Raw genomic sequence first — 27937 nt, 5'->3', positions numbered from 1 at the left:
TCAGTCTTTGTCTTTTATGGCGTTGGCACCTTTGAAGAATACTGGTCAGTTTTTTGTAAACTGTTCTTTAATTTATTTTTTTCTGATGTTTTCTCATGATTAGATTGAGACTATGCATTTTGGCAGAAATACCACACAAATGATATGCTAGTGATGCTGTTACCTTTGATCATGTGGTTAAGAAGGCAGAAAGTATTTGTTGAGCATATACTCTGTTTCCTTTTGTAGATACAAAAAAGCATAAAATGTTGCCATGCTCTCAAAAAACTCTCAAGTCTAATGAACAAATGATGTTTTAGTTACTACTGCTGGTCACAAACCACTCCAAAATTTAGTGGCATCAAACCACAACCGTGTTATGCTGATAGGTGCTGTGGGTCAGGAATTCAAGAGGGCATACTAGGGATGGCTTGTTTCGGCCCCACCATGTCTAGGGTCCCAGCCAAGGAGACTCAAATGACCAGGGCTGGTGGCCAGACAGCTGAGAACTGGAACCACCTGTAGGCTTCCCCACTCAGCAGCCTGGTGCCTAGATGACTGCACCCAGGTGGGGCTGTCAACCCGAGTGAACATGCACACACGGCCCCTTTCCTGTGCCCTGGGTGTGCTCACACATGGTGGCCCCCGGGGATGCAGACTTTCCTACACAGCAGCTCAGATGCTGTAGATGTGGCCTTCTCCATGGACAAGTCAGGAGCTGCACTGCCTTTTACAACCTCGTCTTAGAAGTCACAAAACATCACTTCCTCCACATTCTGTTGGTCAAAGCAGCTGCAGGTTCTCTGGGACCTGAAAGGGGGGGAGGGCATAAACTCCACCTTCTGATGAGAGGAGTGTCAAAGGATCTGTGGCTAATGTTAAAAACCACCCCAAATGGGAAAAGTACCAAAAGGACTATCTGTTTATACAGATTTGGAAACTCACACCCAAGAAAACAAGACCTTCATCAACTTGGGCCTCATTAGTTATTAAATATGTAATTTTTGAGCACCAACTATGTGCCAGACAGGCATGGACCCAGCTCATGGGGAAGCTAACCAAGCCCCTCCTGGGGGAAGCAGGCTTAGACGGACCCACTGCAAAGCCTTGTGGTCTGACCCCCCCCCCCCGGCCCCAGTCAATCCCTTGCCCTAGAAACTGTCCACACAGGACTGTGCACAGAGAGGCTCAGGGAAGGAGGAAGGGTGGGGTGGAGAATGCTGGGCTTTAGCATCAGAATGACCTCATTCCAAATCCCAGCCGTACAACATTCAGGATTTGTTACATTTTCATTCTTAATCCTCATTTATTCAGTAAACCTTAATGACTCCTTCTCTATGCCAAGCTGGGTGCTTGGCAATTATTGCAATAAATAAATAAAATCCAGGCTTTGCCCTTAATGAAGGATTTTTTTCCAGACTGCTTCTATTGGAATGGCTGTTGATGTGGCTGCAAGGTTCTAGGGAGCAGGGTCATAGGATTATTTAAGTTCTCGAATCTCCGTGCCCAAAGCCAACTCAAGAGGAATTGGTCATGCAATTTAGCAACTTAACCAGGTTAAACTTAGCAGAACAAAAATCAGCTGAGTGTGAAGTTGGAAGGCAAGCAGCTTACATTCAGAAACCCAAGAAGTATTGCCATGCAGACTAAAAGCCACTGGGAATAGCGCTAGACAGACTCATTAAGCAAGAAGGTTTCTGTGAAAAAATAACAAAATCATAGCACCCAGGACACCCTAGCATGAGATTAAAAGCTGAAAGGGGGTTTAAGCTTCACATTATTAAGCTGCATTATGATAGTTTAGCAAGAAAGAGCTTAGAGCCATCTGAGTTGATGGTGGCTCTGTTATGGGACTCTGGCCGCATTCTTTGCAATTTAGAGCAGTTGGAAAGAGTGAAACTCAGAATATCCTTCCCACGCGGGGCACGGGAGGGGAGGCAAGGAAATCGGGAGATAGCCCAGTGTTAAGGATCAGGGGGGCCTGAGATGCTGGTGGAGGGAGAACCTACCAACAGGAACACACACCAAGGTCTATCTGGGAACCAAGGGGAGGGTGGGGAAGAGAGTGGGGTGCCTGGTAAGCACATAAATGTTAGTTGTTGTAATTATCACTCACTGGCCAAACTTGCAGTTTGGGTTGCTGGATGATGAATACTAAAGACCCTGGGCTGGCTGCACTCAGAGCTTGGCTCCCAGCATTTGATCCCAGAGCCAATAGGAAACCAGCTGAAGTCAGAGAAGAGGACATGGATGGGAAACAGCAAAAGCCATGTTGGGCAAATAGGCTGACTCCCCCTTCTGCAGCACCTCTCTGATCCGTGGCCACCAGAGGCGTCCACACTAGACTCCAGCAGCTCCCCGCAGGGCTACAGCAGGTTGTCATGGCAGCAGCCATGGGCGTGAGTCCTGTGCTGGCAGCGCTGGGGAGGGAGTGCAGCCCAGGCAGCCCTGGAACGGACAACCACACCCACGGGCCGGGCCTCTGACCCTGGAGCTCAGCGTCGGGAACCAGAGAAGCCTGGCAGGCACTGTCCAGAGACTTTGCAGCTTCATCCGTTTGTCATCAGAGCCCTTTGGCTGGTGAGGTTACAAAATAGAGCCTTGGTCACTCAACTCTTAGTCAGTGGTGGATCTGGGTTTTAACATAGGTTCTGCAAGACTAAAGGCCAAGTGATCTTCCCTCCCCCAGGCTGAGGCCCACACTCCTTGCCTTCCTGAATGTCAGCAGCATCAGAAGCATGAGGCTAGTGAAGGTCTGCAGGTCTTGCAGGTCTTCCCCAGTGGTTCCCAGCCTTGGGAGGCTCATTCCCCTCCAGGTCTTGTGCCCTGTGCTGGCTTAATCTTTCCCTACATTTCTAGGGACCTCATTTTTCTCCGGCCAGGACTTGACAGCTCTCAGAGTCACTCCAATTCACCTTGTCTCCATCCTCTCTGCTTCTGGGCTGCACCAGGCCTTCTGTGTCATCTGTCATCTAAACGAGAACCAGACCTTCCAAGGGTCCCCCCGTATTGTTCCAACGGTCAGTTTAATCCTTTGTCCCCTTGCTTGAGAATGTGCTTCTCCAAATTCAACAAGCAGGAGAGTCAGCAGGAGAGTTCTGGGCCTCGGCCCAGACATTCTGATCAGTAGGTCTGGGATGGGCCCGTGAATCTGTATCCCTAACAAGTTCCAGGTGATGCTTGATGCTGTTCTGTCTGCAGACTGCACTCTCAGTAATGCTGCTCTAAAACATAAGTATGACCATGTATCTCTCCTGATCACCTGCCTTCCCCTTTAAATGGCTCTATATTACCCTCTGGATAAAATCTAAGCACTTGAGTAGTCCCATAAAGGCTTCCATGCTCTGACCCCGGCAAGGATGCCATGTGCTGCTGCATAGTTTGTCCACTGCACAAAGAAACACAGCCAAGGGGATGAAATTTATTAAGCTCTCGGATGTGTCTGGCAGGAGGAATATAACTAAGTATTAAGCAAGGCCCCATCAGCTCACTGAAATATAGGCGGGGTGAGGCTAGAGGGAGCCACCTTTTTTTACTTTACAGGAAAACACCCCTCAGACCAGCAGGGATCCTGCCCCAGAGCATCTCTCCTGCTTTCTCTTTCCTTCACTCCACACTGTCTCCTATCACTTCCTCCACCCTTGTCCCACCCACCTCACCTGGTTAACCCCTTCATGCCCTGTGGGGAAGGCTTCTGGCCCCAGGGACCCAATCAGTTTTCTGTGTTACATGCCGCACCTTCCCTTCTTAAGAGGAAGAATCTTACTTGCCTTCCCCACTCATTCCTGCGGCTCATACCTGCTTCCTCCACTGGACTGGAGTTTCAGAAGACTCCCTAGTGCCTAGCACCTGGCCGAGCACCTGGTCAAGAACTCAATGAATATTTGCTGTCGATTCTATTCTGCAGCCGCAAAAACTCTCACAGGTGCCAAACCCTGGCACACCATTTGTTGTTGTTTTGTAAATAATTTATTTTGAAACATTATAAATTTACAGAGAAGTTGCAAAAAAAATAATAATAATACAGAGTTTTATAACCTTCACACAACTTCCCCTAATGTTAACATCTAATATAACTATGGTATATTTATCAAAACTAAGAATTCCTGTTCAGTGAATTACTATTAACTAAACTTTGGACTTTTTTTCAGATTTCCTCAGTTTTTACACAGAAATCCTTTTTTTTCTCTTCCAGGTTACCATGTAGCGTTTATTAAATAGTTGTCATGTTCTCCTTGTTCCCCAACCTGTAACCCGTTTCTCGACCTGTCCTTGTCTTTCTATGACCTTGATACTATTTAAGAGTAATGTCCAGTACTCAGTCTGAATTTGCCTGAAGTGTTATCATTAGTGAACCGAGGTTACAAAGAAGAAAACCGAGGAAGGAACGCACCCTGCTTACCACGTCCTATTGGTTAGTGGCCGCACGATCTCAGCAAGACTTACCACTGGGGATGCTAACCTTGATCGTGTGGTGAAGATGGTGTTTCCCAAGTTTCTCCACTTTAAAGCTACTACATTTTTTCCCTTTCCATCCTCCATTCATTCGAAGTGAGTCCCTGGGTCTGGCCCCCACTCAAGGAGAGAGGAATTAGGGAGGCGTATCAAAGAATTTCTGGACTTACGGTAAAACTACAAAAGTAACTCATGAATGTGCGGGAAGATGCTTTGAGACTGTGCAAATGTTGTTTCGCCTTAGTTTGCCCAGCCGTGTTAGCATCCGTCAGTGCATCCTGCCTGTGGCGACTGCCACTGAGGTGCTCCAGCAGTGATGTTCTGGTTCCCTCCAGCAGGCCGCTTTAGGACCCCTCTCCTTGGCAAGTGCCACATCTCAAATTCTTTCACCTAATTCCCCAAGTACCAGCTCCACCATGCTCAGCTGTGGCTGCCTGGCTCAATCTCCTGGTTGGCTTTTAAAATGCATCAGTGCCCAGGCGCTTGTATCCTGAGAGCTGGGTGTAACTGCTCCTGTGCAGAGCCCGGGCACTGGTATGTTGTAGCAGGTCCCCTGAGCGCCGTATGGCCTGCCTGGTCTGAGGACCGCCGGCCTGGCCCAGCGCTCTCACGGCTCCTCTGGGAGGCTGTCCTCTCTTTCTCTGGCGGAACCAATGACTCCCACAGCTGTGCTCCCAAAGGACTTGGCTCCCTGCAGTACCCATCGATGCCCGTGTTTGTCCACAAAGTCAGGAACTGTGTCTTCTCCATCTATGTCTCCCCTCCCTGGAGCCCGGCACAGAGTCTAGAACAAAGTGGGCTATCTTTGAGCATTTGTGGGTAGAGACAATGAGCAAATCTCAGTAGAAGCAAAAGCAAAGCAATCGCTGCTTGTGCACAAAAGCAGCAGGTGCTCACACTCATGCTGGCTCCACAGTCTCAGAAACACCGGGAACAGCAGGATGAGTATCAGTCATAGTCACTCTCCTGTTGGCATTATTGTCCTGGCTTTCTAGGAAGAACACAAGGGCACCCTGGCCCACAAGTCACTGGCACTTGCATTGCAGACATCTGTGGATCTGCAGTGTTCTGTGGAAGAAATGGGTTCATGCTGTATTTTTAAATTGTCTGGAAACCAAAGGGCCAACACTACACTTTCCAACAAGAGGAGATTACCTTGAGCTGGTCTCTTTTTTACCAGTTGCCTCTGAGGCCACCAAGATGACAAAGACCATGGCCTGCAGGCACTTTTACTGTGGATTGAAAAAGAGAGAAAATATTTTAACTGGTTGTTTTGAGCTAAAAGGAAAAAAAATGAATTTAACTCTTTATTTGATAAATCAACCATGTTTATCTATTTTACCTGTGGTTTTGTTAAAATGTCACTATGTTGAGACTTGCAGAGTATGAGCTGGAAGCCACCGGGGAAGGTCAGGCGCAGATGGGATGGGTAACGTAGGCACTGACCCTCCCAAAGAGTTTAGGATGAGGACACACATGTAGTAGCAAGAGGGGAGGGTGCTAAGCTACAGGGATGCTTCTGGAACATCAGGCTGTGGGTGGGCAGGCCTTGACTCAGTTTACACTACTGTCACTGACAGCTAATGCCGCTGCGAATGTCCTCAGTGTTTTAAAAATTCCATTTGATTGTTGGCTTAATGCCAGCTTACCTCTGCTCATGATGCTCATGTGAATTTCCTGTTTTTAACCTGACATGTGTATCAGTATATAATAAGAGCACTTAGTTAGTTTGATAAAATCATAGTGTGTTTTCTCAAGTTGGGGCCATTTCTTTGGGAGTGATCTCTTTGAATAAACTTCTGGTCCTCCGGGGCCACCCTGTGTGTATGTCCCCTACCACACATGGCACTGACATTCACGCACCAACCGAGATATGGGGCTATGGTCAAGTCATATTAAGTGAGGTCTAAGTATGAGGAGTCATGAATTAGGCAAAGAGGGGGCATGGGAAGGAAGAGGTCTTCCAAGCTGGCAGAACAGCTGGTGCAAAGGCCCTGTGGCAGAACCGGCCATGGCTCTTTTCAGGTATGGAAATAAGGCTCGTGGTGCAAGACGGAGGGCAGGAGAGGGCAGCCTATGCAGTGACCTCATTAAGACCCCAGGTTAAGAATGCGATCTTCACCCCAAGAGTTGTGAGAGACCATTGTTCTTCTGACAAGATTAGAGTTTTATTATGAAGTGCTCGCTCTGGTTTCTGGCTCTGGATCCCACTCTCAGCAACCAGATTGGGAGGGAGGGCCACCCTTGAGAACTTTATTGCAGCGGGAGCTCATCCCTGGAGCCCGGGGTTGATGTGCAGCTCAGCACCCTTCCTTCCACTAACCCTTTATTTTATGTTCGCTATTCTAACAAATCTTCCCTTCTCTCCACTCACAAACGAAGATTCATATTTCATTGCGCATTTACGACCACAGCGCCATCCCATTCCATTTTTCTCGCCTTTCTTCTTTCCCTCCCCAGCCCCGATCCCCCACTAACTTCGTAAAACTTGCAAGTTAAATTTTTCAAAGACTGTTTCTGACAAAGCAGTGGGAATTAGATTTGGTGAAGCCCTTCATAAAAAATTGAAGACATGCTATATTAACATACATTGATTTATTCATAGTGTTTCATTACAAGTAAGTGAGGATCCTGTAATACCAGGGAAGGTTAGGAGAGCAGGGGAGCGCGGTATATTATATTGACAGCTCGGTGGAAATTAAGTTGCTTTTGGATTGAATTTGGAGCGCAGGAAAAGAATTGGCTAGTAAATAAGGCATGAGTTTTACCTCCCAGTGTCTGTATATCAATGTAGTTGCCACCAGCCCAGGCAGGGGGACAGGGACAGAATTTTGAAAGAATGCAAAGGGCATGTCCTCTCCACTGGGGTGCTGGGGGTACTTGCCACCAGCAGAACCCTCTGATCAGCCCCCCTCTTCTGCCAGCAGGGAAAAGCAGAATCCAACCTCACACTGAAAGCTCCACTTGCCCACTGGACTTTGCTTCGTTTAAACCTTTTCCCACCCCAGGCCTTTGCCAAGGCAGTTCCCTCGGCTCTGAATCTGGAATGCTCTTTCCTCTGCTCGGACTCCATACCATGCTTCAGGTTGGAGTTTTGCTCTCTCCTGAGACTCTGACCTGGGCACTTTGTCTTAGTCTGACAGTTCTCAGAAGCAGACCCTGAGACAGGAGTTTGAATATGAGCAGATTGCTGAAAACCAAAGAAACGCCAGTGAAGGAGTAGAGAGTACTAAAGAGAAAGGAAAGTCGCTAATGACCAGGGTGTTTTCAAGCCAGCTGAACCCCTCAGGGAAACTGGGGTGCTGCAGGGGTATCAGTGGGGCCTGGGGAATTCACATTCTGGTTCCCGTCAGTCGCTGGGGGTGTTAATGACCCCACACTCCCAGCGAGCACCCACGGAGAAAGCCCTTGAGGCCAGAGAGGCAGATGCTTGCAGTACTTGCCTCTGAGAAGGGCTGGGATGACAGCAGTGACCAGAGGGATGCTGTGGACAGGTCCACCAGCACAACCTAGAGCTGGCGGCCATCTGCATGATGGATGCACACGCTTGTGCTCTGATTGCGAAAAGCCTAAAGCCTTCAGCTCCCTGCGATTCTCCTTCCGGGCTCACTCTGCTCCAGGCAAAGTCTGGCCTCTCTCCTTGAGGATGTGGCATCAATTGTCACACCACTACTGCTTAATACGGAAGAAAGAAATCAAATCTTTCTCCACAACACTGGCTGCCCCTGCCAGAAAAAGAAAATCACTTAGTTTTAAAGTAAAGTTGGCATGATCCCTTTTTGGCCTGGGTTTGGCCATCCTGTAAGTATGGGGCATTCTTGATTGAAGATAAAGTGATGTCAGCTGTCTATATCTGGCTTACCTGCCTCAGAAAGGAAGCCACCTGAGGACGGAGCCTGGCTTGTGCTCATCTGGGAGCCCCCAGCGGCACCCAGTACAAGGCCTGGGATACAGGAATATGCAAGGAATGGTGTGCAGCAAGTAAGTGGACGAATGGATGGATTCTTCAACCAATGAACTGTGTCTCCAGCCCAGACAGGGGAGCATAGAATAAAGAGCACAGGCTTCGGAGTCAGGCAGACCTGGATTTAGCCCAGCGTCAGAGACAGATTATCGAATCAGCGTGAAAATGTGTGATTTGCAACTGGACATGCCGACATGTATGAATCTCACAGACATCATGCTGAGAGAAAGAAGCCAGACACAAAAGAGCAGATACCATATAGGATTTCATTTATATAAAATTCAGAAATAGCCAAAATTAGTCTACGCGGCTAGAAGTCAGACAGAGGTGATCCTTGCTGGCGGGGTAGGCAGGTAGGGTTGGAAGGAAATGGGAGGGGAAAATCTTGGACCTGGTAATAGTTGGGTTCTTGATTATATGACTGACTGTGTGCAACTTGCAAAAATTCATCAACCTGTATGTTTTTCTGTATGTACAGTATACTTTAATAAAACAGTTCTGATGGAAAAAAGCTAGATAAGACAAACGAAAACTCCTACGTCTGCCACTTAACAACTGTGTAGTTTAGAGACGTGACACTCAGAGTATGTGATTCATGCAGCCAGTGCCAGGCTACCAACTGCAGGTTCTTTTAACCACAAGTTAAGTACAGAAATCATTGAGACTGGGCACTTCCAAACTTGTATAGTACCTTGACAATCCTGTGACACCCAAGTGTGCGATCAGCAAACAGTGGATGGAAATCATTCCACAGAGTGTAGACCAGTTTGGTTATTGACAGACACACATGATAAGTCATCTGGGGCTTGATCTTTGAATTATTATCAGTCTGCAGTGGACTGGAAAACCCTATAAATAAAGCTTGCCATAGATAGTTGGAAAAGTGCTGATTTAATGCAAAGTGCTTCCAGTTGAGCCTCAGTTTTCCCATCAGAAAATGAGAATAACTATCTGGATGCCCCCGAGGTTTTGAGGGAGACAACCAAGATAATGCACGAGAAAGTATCAGCAAACGCCATTCAAGTGGAGTAGGGGCCCCGTGATCTGCATTTTTAACAAGCCTTCTAAATAATTCGTATTGGGATGCTACACGTGGACTCTGCCCAACAGCTGCACTGTCCAATACAGTGGCCAGTCACACGGGGCTACTGCACTTTTGAAATGTGACTAGTCCACATTAAGATGTGCTGTAAGGGTAAAAGACATGTGAGATTTCTAACACTTAATATGAATAATAGAATAGAAACTACCACATTGAATTTTTTCATATTGATTACAGGTTGAAGTGATAATATTTTGGATATATTGGAGTCAAGATATATTATGAAAATTAATTTCACTTTCTTTTTTACTTCTTTTGTTGCGACTACTAGAAAATGTAAAATTGACGCATATGTGGCTCACATTCCGTTTTAACTGGACAGCAGTGCTCCGGCACGTCGGCAGTGGGGGATCTGGAGGCCGGGATAATCTGTGAAGTGGGTGGTAACAGGGAGCTTAGCAGAACTTGCTGTCTAAACTCACATGCCCTCTGCTTTCCTCCCCGGGTGCTCCTCCAAATGAGATGCACGCAGCTTCCTCAGTGGGGTATTTACTTGTTTCTCTGCCGACTTGTCCTGCAGATCAACTACAAGGCTGTTGGCTCCCTGGACCCGAGCGCCGACCTCTCCAGCCAGAGGGGAAAAGTGTTCAAGCTCCGGAATGAAACCCACCACCTCTTTGTGGGTCTGTACCCAGGGACCACCTACTCCTTCACCATCAAGGCCAGCACAGCGAAGGGCTTTGGGCCCCCTGTCACCACTCGGATCGCCACCAAAATTTCAGGTATCTCTTTTAGGAAGGGAAAAGGAAGAAAGGTTGTTTCACTCCCCCCAACCCTTTCTAGCTTTCCTTGAAGAGTCAGAGCCGACCGTCACCACGTGGTATTGGAGTGGTTAGGATGGCGCAGTCCCTAGTGGGCTACCCTTGTAATCTCACAAAGAAAACCTAAATGATGAACTTCCTGAAGTGTAAAAACCATATTAACTAGGTGGCAAGTCACCAAATAATTTGCCCATAGGATTGCATTAAATAGTGTGTGTTTGTGTGCGCGCACGTGTGTGTGTATGTGTGTGTGTATTGCATGCAAATTGGTTTTTAAATTTATTTTCAAGAATATTCTTTTTGCCAATGCAAGACACAGCGCAGATTCTTCTGAAATGTCTGATGAATGAGTGGATGAATGAGTGAATGAATGAATGAGTGTCCAAGCTTGCAGACTGACATCACCACTCGGGCCCCTCCACCACGAGACAGCAGCAAAGCAGAATTATCTCAGAACCCTTTTTACAACTTTCATTTTTCAGAATATATGTGCAGTTCTGGTTTGCATACATATATTTTGCACATGGTGTTGCAAAGAAAAAAAAACCATGATTTTTTTGTAGCTTAATGTTTTCACTTATCCTTATCCCATAAGTGTTTCCCATGTTGCTACATTGCTTTCATTATAATGTTCTATCAAGTGGATGGACGTAATTTAATTAAGCATTCCTCTGTGGTTGGATATATTTGGTGCTTCCATGTTTTTGTGAAGTAACGCTTCAATAAATATGTTACAAAATAAAGTTTAATTCGTTGGTTCAGATTATAACTTGGGGATTAAATTCAGAAATTGAAAAACTGAGTTAAAAGGAATAGCTCTTAATACAAATGGCTAAATTACCTTCCCAAAGGATTAGATTTATTTTGCACTCCTATCTGTTGGGTATGGAAGGAGGAGGTCTCATAAAAAAAGGAGGTAGAGGTGAACTAGTTTATCTTAGCTTTAATTTGCATTTTAAATGTACTTAACAAGGTTGACTCTGCTTTCATTCCTTTGTTAGTACTTATAACCCCCGGCATGAATCTGTTAATTCGGTGTGGAACTTTTTGAGTCATGTGGTTTACTGGCTACATCATTGCTCCCCTTCCCTGGACTCCTGCCTCTTGAAAGAACCTACTGTAGGCTGCAGAAGATTTGGGGCCTCCTTTGCTGAAAGCCTGGGAGGCTTCTCATCCAAACCCTTTGCAAACTTCCTGCCTCTAGTCACCCTGTGCGTCTTTAAGGGCAGCACCAGAGGAGGTGGTGAGTGGGGTTGGGACCTGTGCTCAGCTCACCTGTGCTCTCTGCTCCTTGCCCAGCTCCATCGATGCCTGAGTACGACACAGAAACCCCCCTGAATGAAACTGACACGACCATCACAGTGATGCTGAAGCCTGCTCAGTCTCGGGGAGCCCCTGTCAGGTGAGGAGGGTTCTCCACCCGGAGTTTGCAGTTTTCCTTCTCTGCGCCATACACACCTCCACTTGAGTCATGTGGCTGGCCATGCCTGTGGGCAAGACTGGCCAGAAGCAAGGCTTCCTGGAAGCAGGATGGGCAGTCTTAAGGCCAGTTTAAAGACTCTGGCCTCTGAGCCAGGATCCTGTTACCAAACGGTGGTGTGTTCAGAAGGAACATGCTGATAGGGACATGAGATGGTCTGGGAGAGAACTTTCTGGAACTCACATGGCAAATGTAGTTAGTGGGGTTGGGGACCCAGGACATAGTCTCCTGGCAGGATCGTCTTCCCGTGTGTGACTGCCAGTAACAGACAGATGGACAGATGAGCTGAATTCTGAAAACAACCTGCTCAGAGATCACAACTGAGATAAGACTTGGGGGCTGGTCCAGTGTAGGGATGTAGAATGCAAGAGCCCCACAAAGGCATTTGCCACCAAGGTTACACTGCTGTGCACACCTGAACAAGAAGAAGTTGTTGGAGTTCAGGAATGTACCAGTGCCCAGGTGGCAGAAGCATCTCTGTAGCTAAGCTGTGCAGTGCAGGTCCCTGGTATCAGCAATGAGGCCAGCTCTTTTAAACAAGCTACACTTTGCACGAGGGCAGCAATATTGACTGCTGGTTTTGCTCAGAATTCTGGGAAGCAGGACTACAGTCCCTTGAAATGAAGCAGAGCATGGGGTGGAACAGCTTTCAAATTGGCTCGGTTCAGTTCAACAAGCAGGCACTCAGTACCTTGTGTACCAGGAATGAGGCAGGGCACAGGGGGTAAAAGCGATGCATCCATTCAACAAACATTTTCATTAAGCATCCACCCTGTCTCAGGCACTAAGCACTTGGAATATGTAGTGAACCAGCCATGAATAATAAAGTGCTAAAGAAAAGTCAAACTCTCCAAAACAGACACAGGGACTCTCAAATCAAGTAGGTCTACATGATGCAGCTTCTCGCAGCCATGCATGTTCGTTACTTGGTCCCGTTTACCCAGAACACATGGGTCTTCAATTTAAAGGAGGCTGTGAGCTTCCATTTCTTGAGTGAGCACTTGTTGTGTGTCTGTCGCTGTACACAGTGATACTTGTATTCTCTGAACACTGCGGTAACAGTCTTCTCATTGTGCACACGTAGAAGTGGAGATGAGCAGAAGCTAAGTGAGTTGACCCAGGCCACGAAGCAAATAAGCGGTACAGGCAAAATTTAAGCTTAGTTCAAATGACCCTAAGCCGACACTCATTTCACTATACCACGCCACCTTCCTAGGAGAGAAAGGTGTGCATGATAGATTTTGGTGACATTTCCATCCAAAAAAAAATTAAACGAAATGTCACTGCTCAAAGGGGAAATGGTTGGTGTCTGGAAATGTGTGGCTGCTCTTCTTCTCAAGGCTCTGCATCACTGAGGGCGGGTGTAGACTCAGCTCCTGGAATTATTTTCAGGCTATTGCTTGGGCATTTTGTCAAGAAAGGAATGAGACTAACCAATGCCACCCAGCAAGATTTTCAGGACAACTGCAATGACAGAAGTGGAACTATCACAACAGACTTCAGTTATTTTGACCTTTATTCACCTTGAACCCTGGGTACTAGGGAGTGCGTGGGGGAGGCAGTTGACAATTAGGCCAATCAGTAAATATTTATATATTTATTGAGCACTTGCTATGTCCGAGGAAGGGAGCTAAGCAATGGGGTTATAGCAGGAAACAAGACAGACACATCCCTGCCTCTTGAGGCTCCATATCCAGTAAGCGTGAGGGTGGATGGGGCATTGGGCAAACAAGCAGAGGAAATCATGAAATCAGCAAAACAAGTGATATGATAGGAAGGCACTGGGGACGTGCCTGCACTGATTGAGGGAGCAGAAGACTGGCTGGGGGAGGAGCCCCACCCAGGAAAGGGGACCCGTGTGGAGGGCTGCGGGTTTGGGAGGTGGAAGCATGTGAGAAACACCACAAACACTCTACGGTCATGAGACACAAAGGGCTCGCTAGATGCACTGGATCAAGGATGCTTTGAACCACATTTTAAAGTTGATAGTTTCCTGAATTAGAATTTATAGCACTTGCATGGTATTGTCTGACCCTCTCTTAGTTGGCGAACAGCCGGTTGGGAAATACCATCACCATTTCAGAGGAGGAAAGTGAAGCCTAAGATGTTGACTGTTTGGCTCATTATAGGTAAAGCCATGGACCTAGATCCTGACTCTGAGCTTCAGGAAGTTTTGAGTTCCCCTGCCTGACACATCAAGTGATGACCAGGTGGCCCTTTTATGGGAGGCTACAGAGTGAACATCCAACAATGAGGGGGTGAGGGGTGGGTTGGCAACTTCCCAAGGGTCCTCAACCTCTGCCTGCGTGGGCCCATCCGTAACGTGTGAGCTCCAGCAACCTGTTTTCAAACAGACTCACACCTGAACCTCCTCCTTCTGCCAGCAACGCGCCCACCCTGGCTGAGCCTGACTCCAGGCCCTGCTCTGCCGCTTGCTGCTCCTTCGAAGCCCCGGGGATCTGGTGCTACCTGGCAGAACTGGGTGTGCAGGAGGTGAGGAGGGGCGGCAGGGAGGACTGCTGCCACGTGGGGCTCCCGCACCCTTAGCCGTCCAGCCAAACCACCTCGGCAGCTTGGCCTAGTTTTCTAATACTCCACAATGGAGATTTATTGCTTTTGCATTGCTTTCCTCGGGCCTTCAAAGATTTATTGGTTTTTAAGTGACAGAATCCCAGAATTGTTTAAAAGATCAATCAAATAGTGACTAGAATCTAATATTCAGAGCCGAATAGAACACGCCGAGCCTTCTTCCCCCACGTCCTGCCTGTCACGCCTGTCATGCTGATGTATCTGTAGTAACCTTCATAGGAGAGTAACTTGGCCGTGAATTAGTCACCCATCATGCAGTCCCTGAAGTGAGGTTGGGGACAGAACCCCAGCTTCTGTGGCATACCCTCCCCTGACTACCTTCAGGCTTCCTTGGAGATGTCCTTTGTCCCCCCTCCATCCCCTCCACATCCATTCAGTCACTGAGATTGCCCACTGGACTCTGGAATCAGCCTGGGCTGAGCTCTCCCCTCCCCCATCACCACTCTCCAGCCCCACCCCCTGCACCTGCCAGGTGTCCTGCTGTTTGTGCGCCACAAGTTTCTCTTTCTTCAATCCATCCCCTACCGAACCACTGGAGTGGTCCTTTGGAAGCGCAAATTGGGTCAAGTTAACTTTCCTGCTTAAAATTCTTAAATGGGTGGCTGGTTTTGTATCGCATTAGATTCAGGCTTCTTAGCATGGAATCCAAAGTCCATCAGAATCTGGCCTTAACCTTGTTTCTAGTTTCATTCAATTTCCCTCTGCCCCTTTACCAGGTTTTACTGGACAGTGACCTACGTAGTTCCTTCATGGTCCTTTCTTGAGCATTTAATTGTGTTACGCATTTTTTTGTTGGTTTTCTTGGCTTATGCTTTTTACATGCCCCTCAACAGGCTGTGAGCTCCATGAAATCTGAGAACTCAGTGCTTTTGGACTCCCTTTTCATGGGAGGACGTCTGGCATTTAGTAGGTGCTCAAGGAAAATAACTCATTACTAAAGTATGTAATTGATTAATTTAGCAAATCTGTTTTGCCCACCTGGTAGATACCAGGTGCTGGGCCTAGGAGATGTACATTACAGCCCAGACCTTCAGCTGTCTCCTATTCTGTAACACAGAGCTGTCCAACATAACTTTCTGCGATAATAGAAATGTCCTATACGTCTGCTGCCAGTGCCACTATGGTTGCCACTGACCACACGTGGCTCTGAGCACTTGATACAGGGCTAGGACAACTGAGGAACTGATTTTTATTTTATCTGATTTAAATGCAAGAGCCACGTATGGCTAATGACTACGATTTCACATGGTACAGATCTATAGGGAGGATGGTCAAAAAGAGAAAAAATGCCCATGAGCCTGTGTGCTTGGTCAGAAGTTTCCATAGGAGTTCAGTGCAGAGGCATCCATCATTAGCCTGGTGGTTTCAGAAGCTGGAAGGGCTTCCTGGAGGCAGTGTTGCTTAAGCTGAGACCCAGGGAATGAGGGGGAGTTAGTGAAGCAGGGAAGAGTGTGATGCAGGAGGAGGAAGCAGCGTATGCAAGAGCCCCAGCAGGGAAGGTGCAGGGTGTGTTCAGGGAGCTACAGCAGCTCTGTGGGCAGGGCAGAGGTATAAGGAGAGAGGCGAAGAAGCTGGCAGGGTCTGTCTGGATAAGGAAGGTCTTCACTCTGTGTTTGGACTTTGTCCAGAAGGGTGTGTGCACCATTTGGCAGGTGGATGCCCAGTGTTTTGTCCTTCTCTGAGCAGTTGGACCCTAGCCCATGCATTCTCCCTGCCAAGCATGCCATTCTCCACGCCTCCAACATCTGGTTCCAGATCTGTCACACCCAGGACCACCGCCATCCTTGCAGCAGAATACGCCAGCTCCTTCCATGCTCCCACTCTGTCCTGGCCACCCCTGTGTCAGATACTTGCATTTTCAGTCTTTACCAGAATGTGGCCTCTCTGAGAGCCATCCCTATGGGGTCCCACCAGCAGCTCCTGACTCAGACCTGAGACCCTTCCATGCCATAGCTGACTTCCCAGTTGGATGCCCTGGGACAGGAGAAGCTCCTAGAATCAGATCCAGCCTTATCTAGTTGCCCCACTGGGTGGCCTTGAACCAGGTACTTATTTTCTTTAAACCTCAGGTTGCTTGTTGATAAAGGGGAATACCTATTTCACAGATTGTTTTGAAGGTCAAATAAGCCAAAGTGCATCAAGTGCAACTGGTAGTTGTCCAACATGCTCCTTGAGTTTGGCCAAGCTGTTGAGGCGAGGTGTGGCTCTCAGCCCTGTGTAGCCATGGGCAGGAGTGTTCTCTGAGCTCTGCTGCAAGCCATTGCCTGTCTGCTGCATACCCCCTAATGTTCATATGAGATCTAGTGCGTGTGAAGTGCTGGCTAGTGAGGGACACATCGGGGATCCTATAGCTATCTCCAGGGGTGATATCATCCCCAAAACAATGTTACCTTAAGCACAGCTCTCTGGATTTGAGCATCTTTCAGAAACACAAAATGAAGTAGGCAAGGCTATAGTGTCTCACTACAGAAGGAATAGCAAACCCAGGGCTAAGGACAATGCCCTTTGGAGACAATTCTGTTGTCAGATGAGAAATGAAGGTGGCCCAGGTGAAAGTGGTTGTGGTGATGAGATAAAACCTGAAAGAAGTAAAATGAGCATGCCCTGGTGGTGACTTCCCTATGGGGTGGGATAGTGGGGTGTCTGGGATGAGTCCCAGTTTTCTGGCTTGACTAGTGGCATAGAGGGTGGTGCTGTTCTCTGAACCAAGAGATGCTGAGGGAGGGAAGAGCCTGCAAGACACTGTATCCAGGAGAGGCCAGTGGAGGTGAAGGTAGTCTGGGAAATGAATGGCAGGGGTTAGGAACCAACGGGGCAAGGACAGGCTGGGACCTGGTGTGAGGTCCAGGAGAGTCCTGGGGACCTCTGGGGGACCACCAACAAGGTCAGGGCATGTGACCTGCTTTCTTGGGCTGCTGGAGGCGTGGTGAACAGGGCATGGCAGCTCTAGCATGGAGGGCCAGGGGTATGACAGACTGAACACTAGAAGACAGTGGAATGTGACAAATGGCTTCCAAAGGTCATTGCAAGTTCTTGTCACTCCCTGATGAGAATCCATGATCCTTTTGCATTTGACAGGTGCAGCTAGTTAAGACTGTAGATTCAGAAATGTACAGTGATTAGCTACAGTACAAACTGGAGATCCGGCCAACTTTTAAAGAAAGAAGAAATTTTATTGGGAAGAAAAGCAAACGATTGCCAAATTTCCTCCAGGATTCCTTTAATAACTGTGAAGCCCAGAGTGGGAGTGCATGAAACAATCAAAGAAGGGTTTTTGCTGGTCCATGGAGCTGCGGGGAGCAAAATTGGAATCATTACTGCCTGAGTCTCAGATACCAGCATACGATGGTGTCCAATTAGGAAGGAGAAGTGAAAATTTAAAGGATTTATTAACACGGGGCAGCCTGAGGAGTTTGTGAGTCCCTGTCCATACTGGGAGAGATGAGAAACTATAATTACATTGAGATGCTCTTCCTTTAAGCCTCATTTATTCACTTAGTCCCCCAGCTCTCTGGGCCACCTTTGTGGGGTCCTGAAGATGAGGAGTGCTTTGTGTCCACTTTGGTGCATTGAAGGGGCAGCATGGATAAGAGGTGCCCAGACAGAATCTGCAAGAGGAGTTACCTTTGTAAGGAACAATACTTGTAGCCACGCCTGACAGCGCACTGGACGTCACTGCACCAGACTGGGGAAAAGGAAGAGCCAGACGCAAGAGGCAGCAAGCAAAAACGAATAACGGGGTGTATGCCACCATAGAGCTCCCCACCACGGGGCTGTCTCACAGTCTAAATATGGCCACCAAAGGGACAGATATTAACGGGACATGTAACTACCACCAGTGAAATCACCCAAGGAGACAAGGGCCAGCCTGGTGACAGAGCACAGAGCTGCTGTTAGAAAGATCATTCTGGAAAACAAAAGGGGAGAGGGGTGACACCCAAATAATTTTGGTGGGTCTGCATTCACCCCAGCTTGCCCTACCTGTGGGACAGGTCCCCTTCTATAAGGACCCAACAACCCAGCTTACCACAAACTGGCTCCGGTGTTGGGATTCTGGATTATATTATTTATGCTGAAACCAAGGAGGAAAAACAGGTGTTTGGGGAAGAAGAATATTTTAAATGGAGCAGTCGACGGAACATGAAGAGCGAGAGTGTTCTATTTTGGACTGTCTGCCATCTGGAGAGCTGCAGACAGGGACTGTTACTGGCATGAGGGGAAGGAGAGTGGTTGTCATGTTCACCTCCTACCAGAGGGACTATTTAAACTCCAAAGTCTGGAGTGCCAGAGAGGCGTCTGAGCAGGGGTTTTAGATTTGGGCACCGCTAGCATCCAGGTGGTGTTTGATGCATGGGAGGAGCGGATGACCTCATCCTGGAGAGTGTAGACTAGAAGGATGAGAAATAAGGGCAGAGCTCCATGGAACTCCATCAAGGAACCACACAGGAGATGGGGACGGAGTAGCCAGAGAGGAAGAAGGGAAACCGAGGCAGCATAACTTCATTTCAACTTTTCTTTTGAAATAAGAGAGCCAAAGGAAGAATGTTTTGTTTTGGTTTTTTTAAGTGGGGTAATGGTCAATGTTTTGTGGTTTAATTTTTTTCAGGAGCTCCAAGCAGCTCTTATAGTAGAAAAGAATAAAGACACATAAGTTGATCCAGGACTATGGAAAAAGGAAGATGGTGATGTCAACAAAAGTGCTTGAAAATGGACCACCTGGTCTATGCTAAAAAAAAAAAGAGAGAGAGAGAGAGAGAGAATGTGAAGGTAGATGTGCAGGTAACAGAGATACTGGGGGCCAGGCAACCTTGATGCTGTTAAAAATCTGTGTGTGGTGAGGGTATAGAACAGACGGGAAAGACAGAAAGTGGAATTTGGAGAATAAGATGGTCAAAGGTAAGATGCCAGTAATGGAACCCTTCAGATAACACAGCACTGAGTGTGACCATGTCGGCAGTGAGGGTGGACAGACTGTAATAGATTCAAGGTGAAAGTCATTGGAGCCAAGTATTTCAAGGAACAAGAGGCCAGGCTAAGCATAGAAGGGCCGTCTAAGTAGATGAACTTCCTGCCCTGGGGAATTGGTGAAACTCTTTGCAAGAGCAATAGTGACTCTGCAAAGGTGCCTTCTCCCCGTTCTCACTTTTTCTCCAACTTTCTTTTCTGCTGACTTCTACTTCTCCCACTTTTCTGGGCCCCATGACAGTTTGCATCACTGCCTTGTCTCAGATCTTCTGCAGCTGATAACTGATGGCTCTCAGTCTCTGTCTGCAACCGTCCAAAGGTCAGACTTTGAAGTCTTCCTCCATCAAGCGCGTTTCTGGAGCCTGATCTATTGATGTTCTTCTGAGTTAGCGCGTGGCTCTGTGCCACGTTAGAGTCCGGGAGGTTTGCTCTTATCCAAGAAGCATTGTGCACAATCCTGCCCCCGCTGTTTGAGGATGCTCAGAGAGCTGCCTCCTCTCAGCAGCAGTGACAGAAGTGATCCTGAAAACTCTGTCTTTTGGGGAGGAAAAGAGCAACATGAGATTAGAGTCCCCACCAACAGGCAGGAGAAATTTGTGCTTATTCTCTCACAGTCCAACCCATCCTTTCCTTGCCTGGCTGCAGCTGCTTAGGGTTTACTGTTTAGTGCATTTCCACTTAGGCGTAGGCTCATTAAACAATTTATAAAGATTATAAACATATAAAGTAAATAGTCATGGCCAGGACAGGAGGTAGCAGCCCCAGCAACACAAGAAGGATTCAAGGGCAAGACTTTAGACCTACCCTGTCTCTTCCTATAGCCACTAGCTACATGTGCCTATTTAAATTTAAATTAATTTAAATTAAATAAAATTAAAACTTCCATTCATGAGTTGCATTAGCCACATTTCGTGTACTCAATAGACATGTATCAAGACTCCTGTAATGCCAGCATTTCCATCATGACAGAAACTTCTACTTTACTATATTGCACTAGACCCTAGGAGCACAGGTAAAAAGAGGTCAGGGCCCCTAGTTGATTTCAAAGAGGCTATTAATGCAGGGATTTGGGGCCACAGGTAAAGGCCAGGCATCCTGTCATGAGAAATGAACAGCATAATGGGGGCTTAGACACAGATATAACATGTTAAGTCCCCAAAACAGAGTGAGACCTATGGCTGGGCTGACTTGTTCCTGGACTGTGTGACCTACTGAACTAGACTTCCCAAATTCCACTGTATCACTCCCACTGCAGATAAAATGTGGAAAATGGTTTAATCCCAGGGTCTGCAAATTTTAGTGAACATCAGAATCACCCAGAGAGCCAGGAAACATGCAGATTCCTGCCCATCCCCAAGGGCTAGAGAATAGGGCCTGAGAATCTGCATTTTGAACAAGCTCCCAGGTGATGCTTATCCTGCTGGTCTTGGACCACACTTGAGTATCACTGGTGTTGCCCATAGGTGGCGTCAAGTGTGAAGAAAGGGGCTGGTACAAGGAACTAGGTAGTCTCGTCTATGGCACCAATATTGGCTCGTTTTTATGATATGGGGAAGGAGTTGTTTTGCATTTTACTGTGGAGTTGCCCCTGTTGTTTTTACAGCTTTTGTAACTTCCATGTCTCTTTTGGTGGGTGTTTCAGCATGAGAGTAACCAGTTTTAGCTCATCTGAGCTGAACGAGAATCTCTGCCAGCTTATTTCTCTATCCCTGCCCATGTGGGGGCTAAGAACACACCTCTGTTTTCCTATGATGATGACAATGACTGGTGTCAAAATAATTCATGTTGTGTTGTTGCATGCGGATAGCTTATCTGAGTATATCACTTCTATGCAGATGTTGGGGCTCAGGTAGAAGATGGATGTTTGGTGAGGCTGAACATCAGAATCTGAACAAATCTGTATTCTTTTGTGGAAGGCTAGAGCAGCCTGGGAGAAACAAATCCATTTCCAACTTTCACTCTATAAAAAGTTCCATATTTTCTTAGATCAGACAAAATATATTGAGTGCCAAAATGCTGCAGCAATATGGGCGCGTCACTCAGCTGGGTTGGAATCTGTATGCATTGTCCCCCCGGGCCAGTTTTGATTATGTTCTTTTTCCTTTTATTGCAGTCAGCAAATCTGAATTTGCTATTGTGGGGAGAGCAGGAAGAAGAGGGAAAAAATGAAGGTTTTTAACCTTCAGAAAGTTCAGAGGTTCAGTCTGAATAAGCACAAAAACTTCCAGTATGCCTCTGAATTCCTTGAATTTGCAGAACTGTTCAGAATCCCAAGAGAACTACCTTGCACGTAGGATTCAGGCCCTGCTTTGTGGCTAAAAGGCAAAGCTGAAATTATAAGAGAGGAGCAAAGTAGAAAGAGGAATCAATGTTTTTTTTAAAAAAAAAGGGAGTTTGGTCCTAATCCAGGCTAAGTTTCAGCCTATTGTTCAATTTCTTCAATTCAAAGCCATCTGCTTCCCACGGCTCTCAGATAACGTCTCCCCTGCCAGGACACCCTGTTCCTGCTTAATTGAAATTAGTTTCCAAGAATAGTTGTCCAAAGCAGTTTCCAATGGTGGGAATGTTTTGAAAGTCACAATAGGAGTTGAAGCTTTGGGATGCAGATGTTTAAAGGCATCACGTGGTCTACAAGGGCCATCCCATTTGCAAAACCAGGAGTTCTCTTGTTGGGCTCTGCAACTCACAAATGGCTCCTTGGAAACTGGCACCATCTCTCCGTCAGGGACCTGTGATGCTGCAAGTGTGAAGGGAAACAATCACTTCCATTCAGGTTTAGAGCAATGTGTTTCCCAGGCTTAATTATACCACAGGTATATAAATTACAGAAACATGTTAATGCTCCCATGATTAAAATTATAGAGTGCCTAATTGAAAAAGCATAAACTGAATTGAAGAATTCCTAATTATAGTTTGCTTTGAGGTGTTAATTTCCTCCATAATGATTGCATAATTTTTTGGAACCTGAAGAGGTGGCCTCTGCCTCAGCACGTGGGCTCCAGGCGGATGGGAAGGGTTGTCATCTTTCAGTTCAGGAAGTTGACAAGGGAGGCTCTGTTCAGGTCTGGAGTGTGGGAGAGCCTTAGAAGGGAGCTTGGGAGGGAAGTGGCACCGGTACAGACATCACACCAAGGTTCTACCTAGGAGGCTTCAGGACCGAGTCAGATAAGGAACCCTGAGAAAACTTTTCCCACCTGCCTTCCCCTTCCCTCTGCAAAGACTCAACATTTTTCCCAGCTGGTATTGGTAGAATTTTGTGCCTATAAAATTTTGTTGTTTGCAAAGTTTGGTCCCAGATGAGCAGTATTACCTGGAACTTTGTTATAAATGCAAGTTCTCAGACACTGCTCCCCACAACCTACTAAGTCAGAAGCTCTGTTAAAGCAATGTATGCTTTAACAAGTCCTCCCTGGATCCTAATGTTAGAGTTGAAGCCCAGTCCTGGGGAGAGGGTCACAGACGCTCAAAGTCACCTCCCACTGAGCTTTGTTGAGCTCCTACTCTGCGTCAGAACCTGTGATTGGTGGCTTCCGAAGCATCTTTTCACTTTGCACTCATGCAATGCCCTGAAGTAGAAAGAGTGATCCCCTTTTCTCAGGAGAGAAAACTGAGATCCAGAGATGATGGCTCACTCTTCTGATACTGTCTTTAAGAACTGCCGGCCTTGTAGGTTCTCATGTAGACTCAAATGCATTATGTTGTCATTTTTTTTTTCATGGTTGTCATATAGTTTTCATCAATACCTTTGCTGAGAAATGGGCTTTCTGAGACATTGTAAGCGAGAGGCTGAGCCACTGCTGAGAATGACTTCCAGGTGAGGCGTGACTCAGCTAATGCTGAGTCTAACTGCAGAGCCAGGGTGTGGGCTCTTAAGTGTCTGTAATTAATGGCATAGATTGTTAGCATGCACTCTTCCTGAATAGAGATGTGGACTCTGAGGAGAAAAGGCTGTGCCACGGCTCAAAAAAGAAACTCTTTAGTTTTTGGAAGAAATTTTCTTTGCACTATGACTCAAGCAGCTGAGTCCCTTCATCCGGGACCCTGGAGGCCACAGGAAGTTGTATAGAATGAAGATGCACTACATGTCCTCCTCTCTTTAGAAATCCTAGTTCTTTCAGGTTTCTGATTCCTAGTCTAAACACACGAGGGACTTTGTGTGTATGTATGGTCTCTTTTAGCTAATACGTGGCCATCTGAAACCATAAACTTATGTTCTTGGTTTCTAACATTCCATCAGGTTTTTGTGTAATCCCCAGCCATTCCCATATGGTTGAAAATTTGGGTCATTTCCAGTTTTTTGCTGTTATAAATAATCCAGCGATAACAGATTTTATTCGTGTTTTTCTTTTGGTTTTATATCTTTAAGTAGGAAAAATCCCCAGGAATGGAATTATTGAAATGAATAAAATTGAACTGTAATGTATTGAGCCTACTCTAATATGCCAGGCACTGACAGCCAATTCATATGCATTAACCTTTTTTTATTCTTTAATTTTAAAAATCTCAAAGTAACAAATACACATAGTTGGAAAATCAAATAGCCAAACCATTCCCTGTTCTACCGTTTACAACGCCCCAGTCCTGTGCCTCAGAGGCAAATGCATTTTAATTCTTTGCCATTTCTTCTGGGAATTGGCAATGTTGCTACATAATGTGCTATTTTAAAGTTATTGATTGCAGACATTATCTATTTACTTCCTGCTATGATAGATGAGAATTTGGCTGTCTTAAATCATCCAATACCTCCCTTCTATCTTTCCAGTTAGTTAAATCACTGTTTTTAGTTAAATAAGTACACCATGGCTAATGTTATAATTCCATAAAATTCAGAGCCAAATGGCATACTGTTTTTATTCTAGTATTATATAATTAACAAAGCTCACTAAGTGCCAGACACTATTTTAAGTCCCTTACAAGTATTAACTCAGCTAATTCTCAGCAGAACCTTATGAAGTAAGAACTAGTATTATGTCTATTATACAGATGGGGAAACTGAACTACTGAAAAGTTACATAACTTGCCCAAGATCGCAGAGCTAGTAAGTGGCTGATGTACTAACAGAATTTGAATATAACAGTCTAGCTCCACAGTCTGAACTTAACCATTGTGGTATACTACCCCTGGTTACTCTTTTTATCTCGTATAGTTGTGGAATTTTTAATTCATCATAAAAATGTGTAATTATGCTCTTTTCCTGAGACAATATCTTTATTAAACCATCCATATATTTTCCTCACACTGGGCTCTATCATTTCAGGTTTACTGTTACTCTTTTTTTCCTTTTTATTTTTTATTTTTTTTTTGTCATTTTGTTCTATTTTTCAGAAAAATACCAATTCTTATATTGCCTTTGTTTATAATTTCCACAATCATAGTTTTTAAAGAGTTGTTTATTGTTCTCTGAATTGTTTTTTCTCATAGTATCCATTTCTTGTTTATAGAGGCAATCATTTCTCAAATTTGGGGGGAGGGAGGAGATTTCCTGACTCACACGTTATCTCTGTTTCCTTTAGAGTCATTTCTTCCCCACTTGAATTGGCTGCCCTCCTTCATGTCAGAAGCATTTTTCACCTAGCCGGTGATCCTCTGCAGTCAGTATTTCAAAGGGAGGTGTACTGCTGTGTTTTTGGAGGCTGAGGCATTCAGATTCTAAGATGAAACCTCCTCTTATCTCCTGCCTGAGGGGTAAGGGCCAGATAGTTCACATTTCATGTTCAAGGGTTTGATCAATACCCACATTTCACTTCTTCCACACTGCCCATACCTGACTGCTCCGAGATCGGAGTCTTTCTTGAAATCTGTGAGACAAATCAACTCCGTTCTTGTTCACATGCGTTGTCATTTGCAATCTGACTTTATTCCATCACGCCAGGTGCCTCTTCTCTGACCAATTTTAGTCTTCCAGATTTTGTTAAAACCTTTCATCCACTGAACCCATCTCCTGTTCTCTTTTTCCTTGTGAATTTATATGCTTTTTCATTTTTTTACTGTCATTTTAGTGGGATCTCAGGGGAGAGAGGAGGTAAATGGAGTGCATTAAATCTTCTACTTTTAACTAAAAGTTCACTTACATTATTATCTAATCCAGCTCTCACAATAATAATTGATGGAGACATTATTATTGTCTTCATTTTTTTATAAATGATATCATTTAAATAAATTAAGGAAGGTCACACAGCTAGTAAGGTTCAGAGCCAAAATTCAAGTTTAATGCTGATTCCAGAGATTATGCTCTTTTCACTCTGAGGTCATAAAAATATTTATGAGTCTTGAAAGCCATTGCCAAAGTATTTTCTCCAATTTGATCAATCAGTTATCACTCTGCTGGCATTGTGTAATCCTGCCAGTTCAACCACAACTTCACTGAAACGGCTTATTATAATTTACATTTACTTTTACTAATTCAATGCATTTTAAAGGGAACATATTGTCATTTTTATTTGCATTTCTTGGCTTACTGGCAAATTAAAAATATTTTTCCATGTATTTTTATACTGTTAACATTTCCTCTTTTTGAGGGTTGTCTTTTTGCATCCTTTTCCCATTTACCTATGGCAGTGGGTCTCAACTATGGTTCATTTGTCCCCCAATGGGCATCTGGCAATATGTGGAAATGTTTTTATTACAACTGGACGTGGTGATGGTACTGGCACCTAGTTAGAGAGTAGAGGCCAGGGGTGCTGCTGAACACCACACAATGCACAGGACAGCCCCCCGACAAAGAATTATCCAGCCCAACATGCCAGTACTGCCAAGATTAAGAAACCGTAAACTATGAGGATCTTGATAGCCTTCTTTTTTTTAATATATGATTAGATCAGAGATTATTGATCTTTTTAGTCTCAATACCCTCTTACACTCTTAAAAATTAATGAAGGTGCCAAAGAGTTTTTGTTCATGCGAGCTTTGTCTATCAATATTTGACTGTATTAGAAATTAAAGCTAAATTTTAAAATATTTTAATTCATTTAAAAACAATGCAGTTTAACATAAATAACACATTTCTATTTTCCAAAATAATAAAGTTGGGTGAAGAGGTACATTTTAATAATTTACAAGGCTTTTTAATGTCTGGCTTAGTAGAGGATAATTGGATTCTCCTATCTGTTTTTGCATTTAATCTGTTGCCATGAATTGATCTGGTTAAAATATATAAAGAAAATCCAGCATCCCACAGATACATAATTGGAAGAAAAGGAAGAATATTTTAATAGCCATTTAAGATAATTGTGTATATTATTCCTTCATACTGTACCAAAATTCAGAGTGGTAGTTTTCTAAAGTTTAGTTATAATGAAAACATATCAGTGAATTTGTCATACTCTGTTACATTAAAATATAGCAGTCTATCTTGCACTTTGAATGGATCTTTTATCCTTCCATGATTTTTCAACAGTATGCATTAGTCATTTGAAAAATATTCACTGGATTATAAAAAATCTTCCAAATGTTGTTACCTTTCATAATATTATATCAAAATATCACATTTGCTACTATACCACCAATACCATCAATAAAGCTTTTAAGTATTGGGAGCATTTCAAGTTCAAAGTGGCAGATGCAAGTTTTCCAAATTCTTATTTTCATTTGAAAGCTCACCTATGTCTTTGACAACAGCTTCTGTCAGTGTTCCTTAAAGTGTCAGATAGGCTTCATTTTTTTTTTTTTTAATGGAGAGAATGTTTACTGGATATCCAAATGTAAATAACCACAATTTGTTAGTTATTCTTTCAAGAAACAAACAAAAAAAAGAGGCCTCAAGAAAAACTGGCTAGTTTAGCATGCAACTCAAACAATCACAGAAATATTTTTCCTAAAGAAACCATAGCACGTCAACAAGCAGGAAACATAATTTATGCATACTGCCCATTATATCACACGAACATGAAAAAGACTGTACTTGAAGGTTGAGATTTTTACTGCTTCATCAAGGACCTTGTCATTTTTGTTGGGAAACTGAAATTTTTGTTTCTTATAGCAATGTGAGGTGGTGAAAAATATAATATAATAAGTACCATTGGGTACCACTGCCTTGATTCATGCTAAGGCACTGGCAGTTTTACCCACCTTTGCGGTATAAATATTAACACGGTGAAAAAAGACAAATAAATTCTTAATATTATTGTTAAAATCATGTTGATGTTACAGAATAACTTAAAGGGCTGAGTAACCCTCAGGGGTTCATAGACCACACTTTGGGGACTTTTTATATTATATTAGGGTAATACTTCTCCTCTTGGAAACAGAGGGTCTCTGGAGTTTTTCATGTGGAAGAATATTGTAGTGACACTGTTCAAAGTTCATATTCCCAAGCCTCACATCCAGAGATACACAGTGGGGCTCCAGAATTCACAGGAAATTCTGTTGTTGGATGGGGACCTGGCACTTACAGTCACCTACACATATGTGACTCTCACCTCATTGCATTCCTACAAACAACCTCAGCAGCAGGGTACATTTTCCCATAGGAAAAATGTTTTAATTGGTATTGTAATTCTTCTCGAGCATTTTATTTGCCCTATCTAGTACTAATATGCCAGGTATTATGATTAATTTAATGCTTAAAATTAGTAATCATTCCATTTACCTTTTTAGGGCATAGAAAAAGGCTTTTTTGAGCATAATCGATTTCAGATGGTCTT

At 44.9% G+C, this 27937-nt stretch overlaps 1 protein-coding gene across 5 annotated transcripts in view; it reads left to right on the top strand.

Annotated features, from left to right (window-relative positions):
* Positions 1-27937, top strand: part of PTPRT (protein tyrosine phosphatase receptor type T) — a 1014822-nt gene that overhangs the window by 755727 nt on the left and 231158 nt on the right. For all 5 annotated transcript variants that reach the window (XM_012781110.3, XM_020281830.2, XM_076011129.1 and 2 more), the window contains 2 exons: positions 10021-10222; positions 11561-11663. In XM_012781110.3, the coding sequence (XP_012636564.2) occupies positions 10021-10222; positions 11561-11663 (305 nt within the window). The remainder of the gene's footprint in view (positions 1-10020; positions 10223-11560; positions 11664-27937) is intronic.

Source organism: Microcebus murinus, chromosome 16, assembly GCF_040939455.1.
Source record: "Microcebus murinus isolate Inina chromosome 16, M.murinus_Inina_mat1.0, whole genome shotgun sequence".
Classification (NCBI taxonomy): domain Eukaryota; kingdom Metazoa; phylum Chordata; class Mammalia; order Primates; family Cheirogaleidae; genus Microcebus; species Microcebus murinus.
Note: the sequence above shows the minus strand (reverse complement) of the source record. Positions and strands in the feature narration are given on the sequence as shown.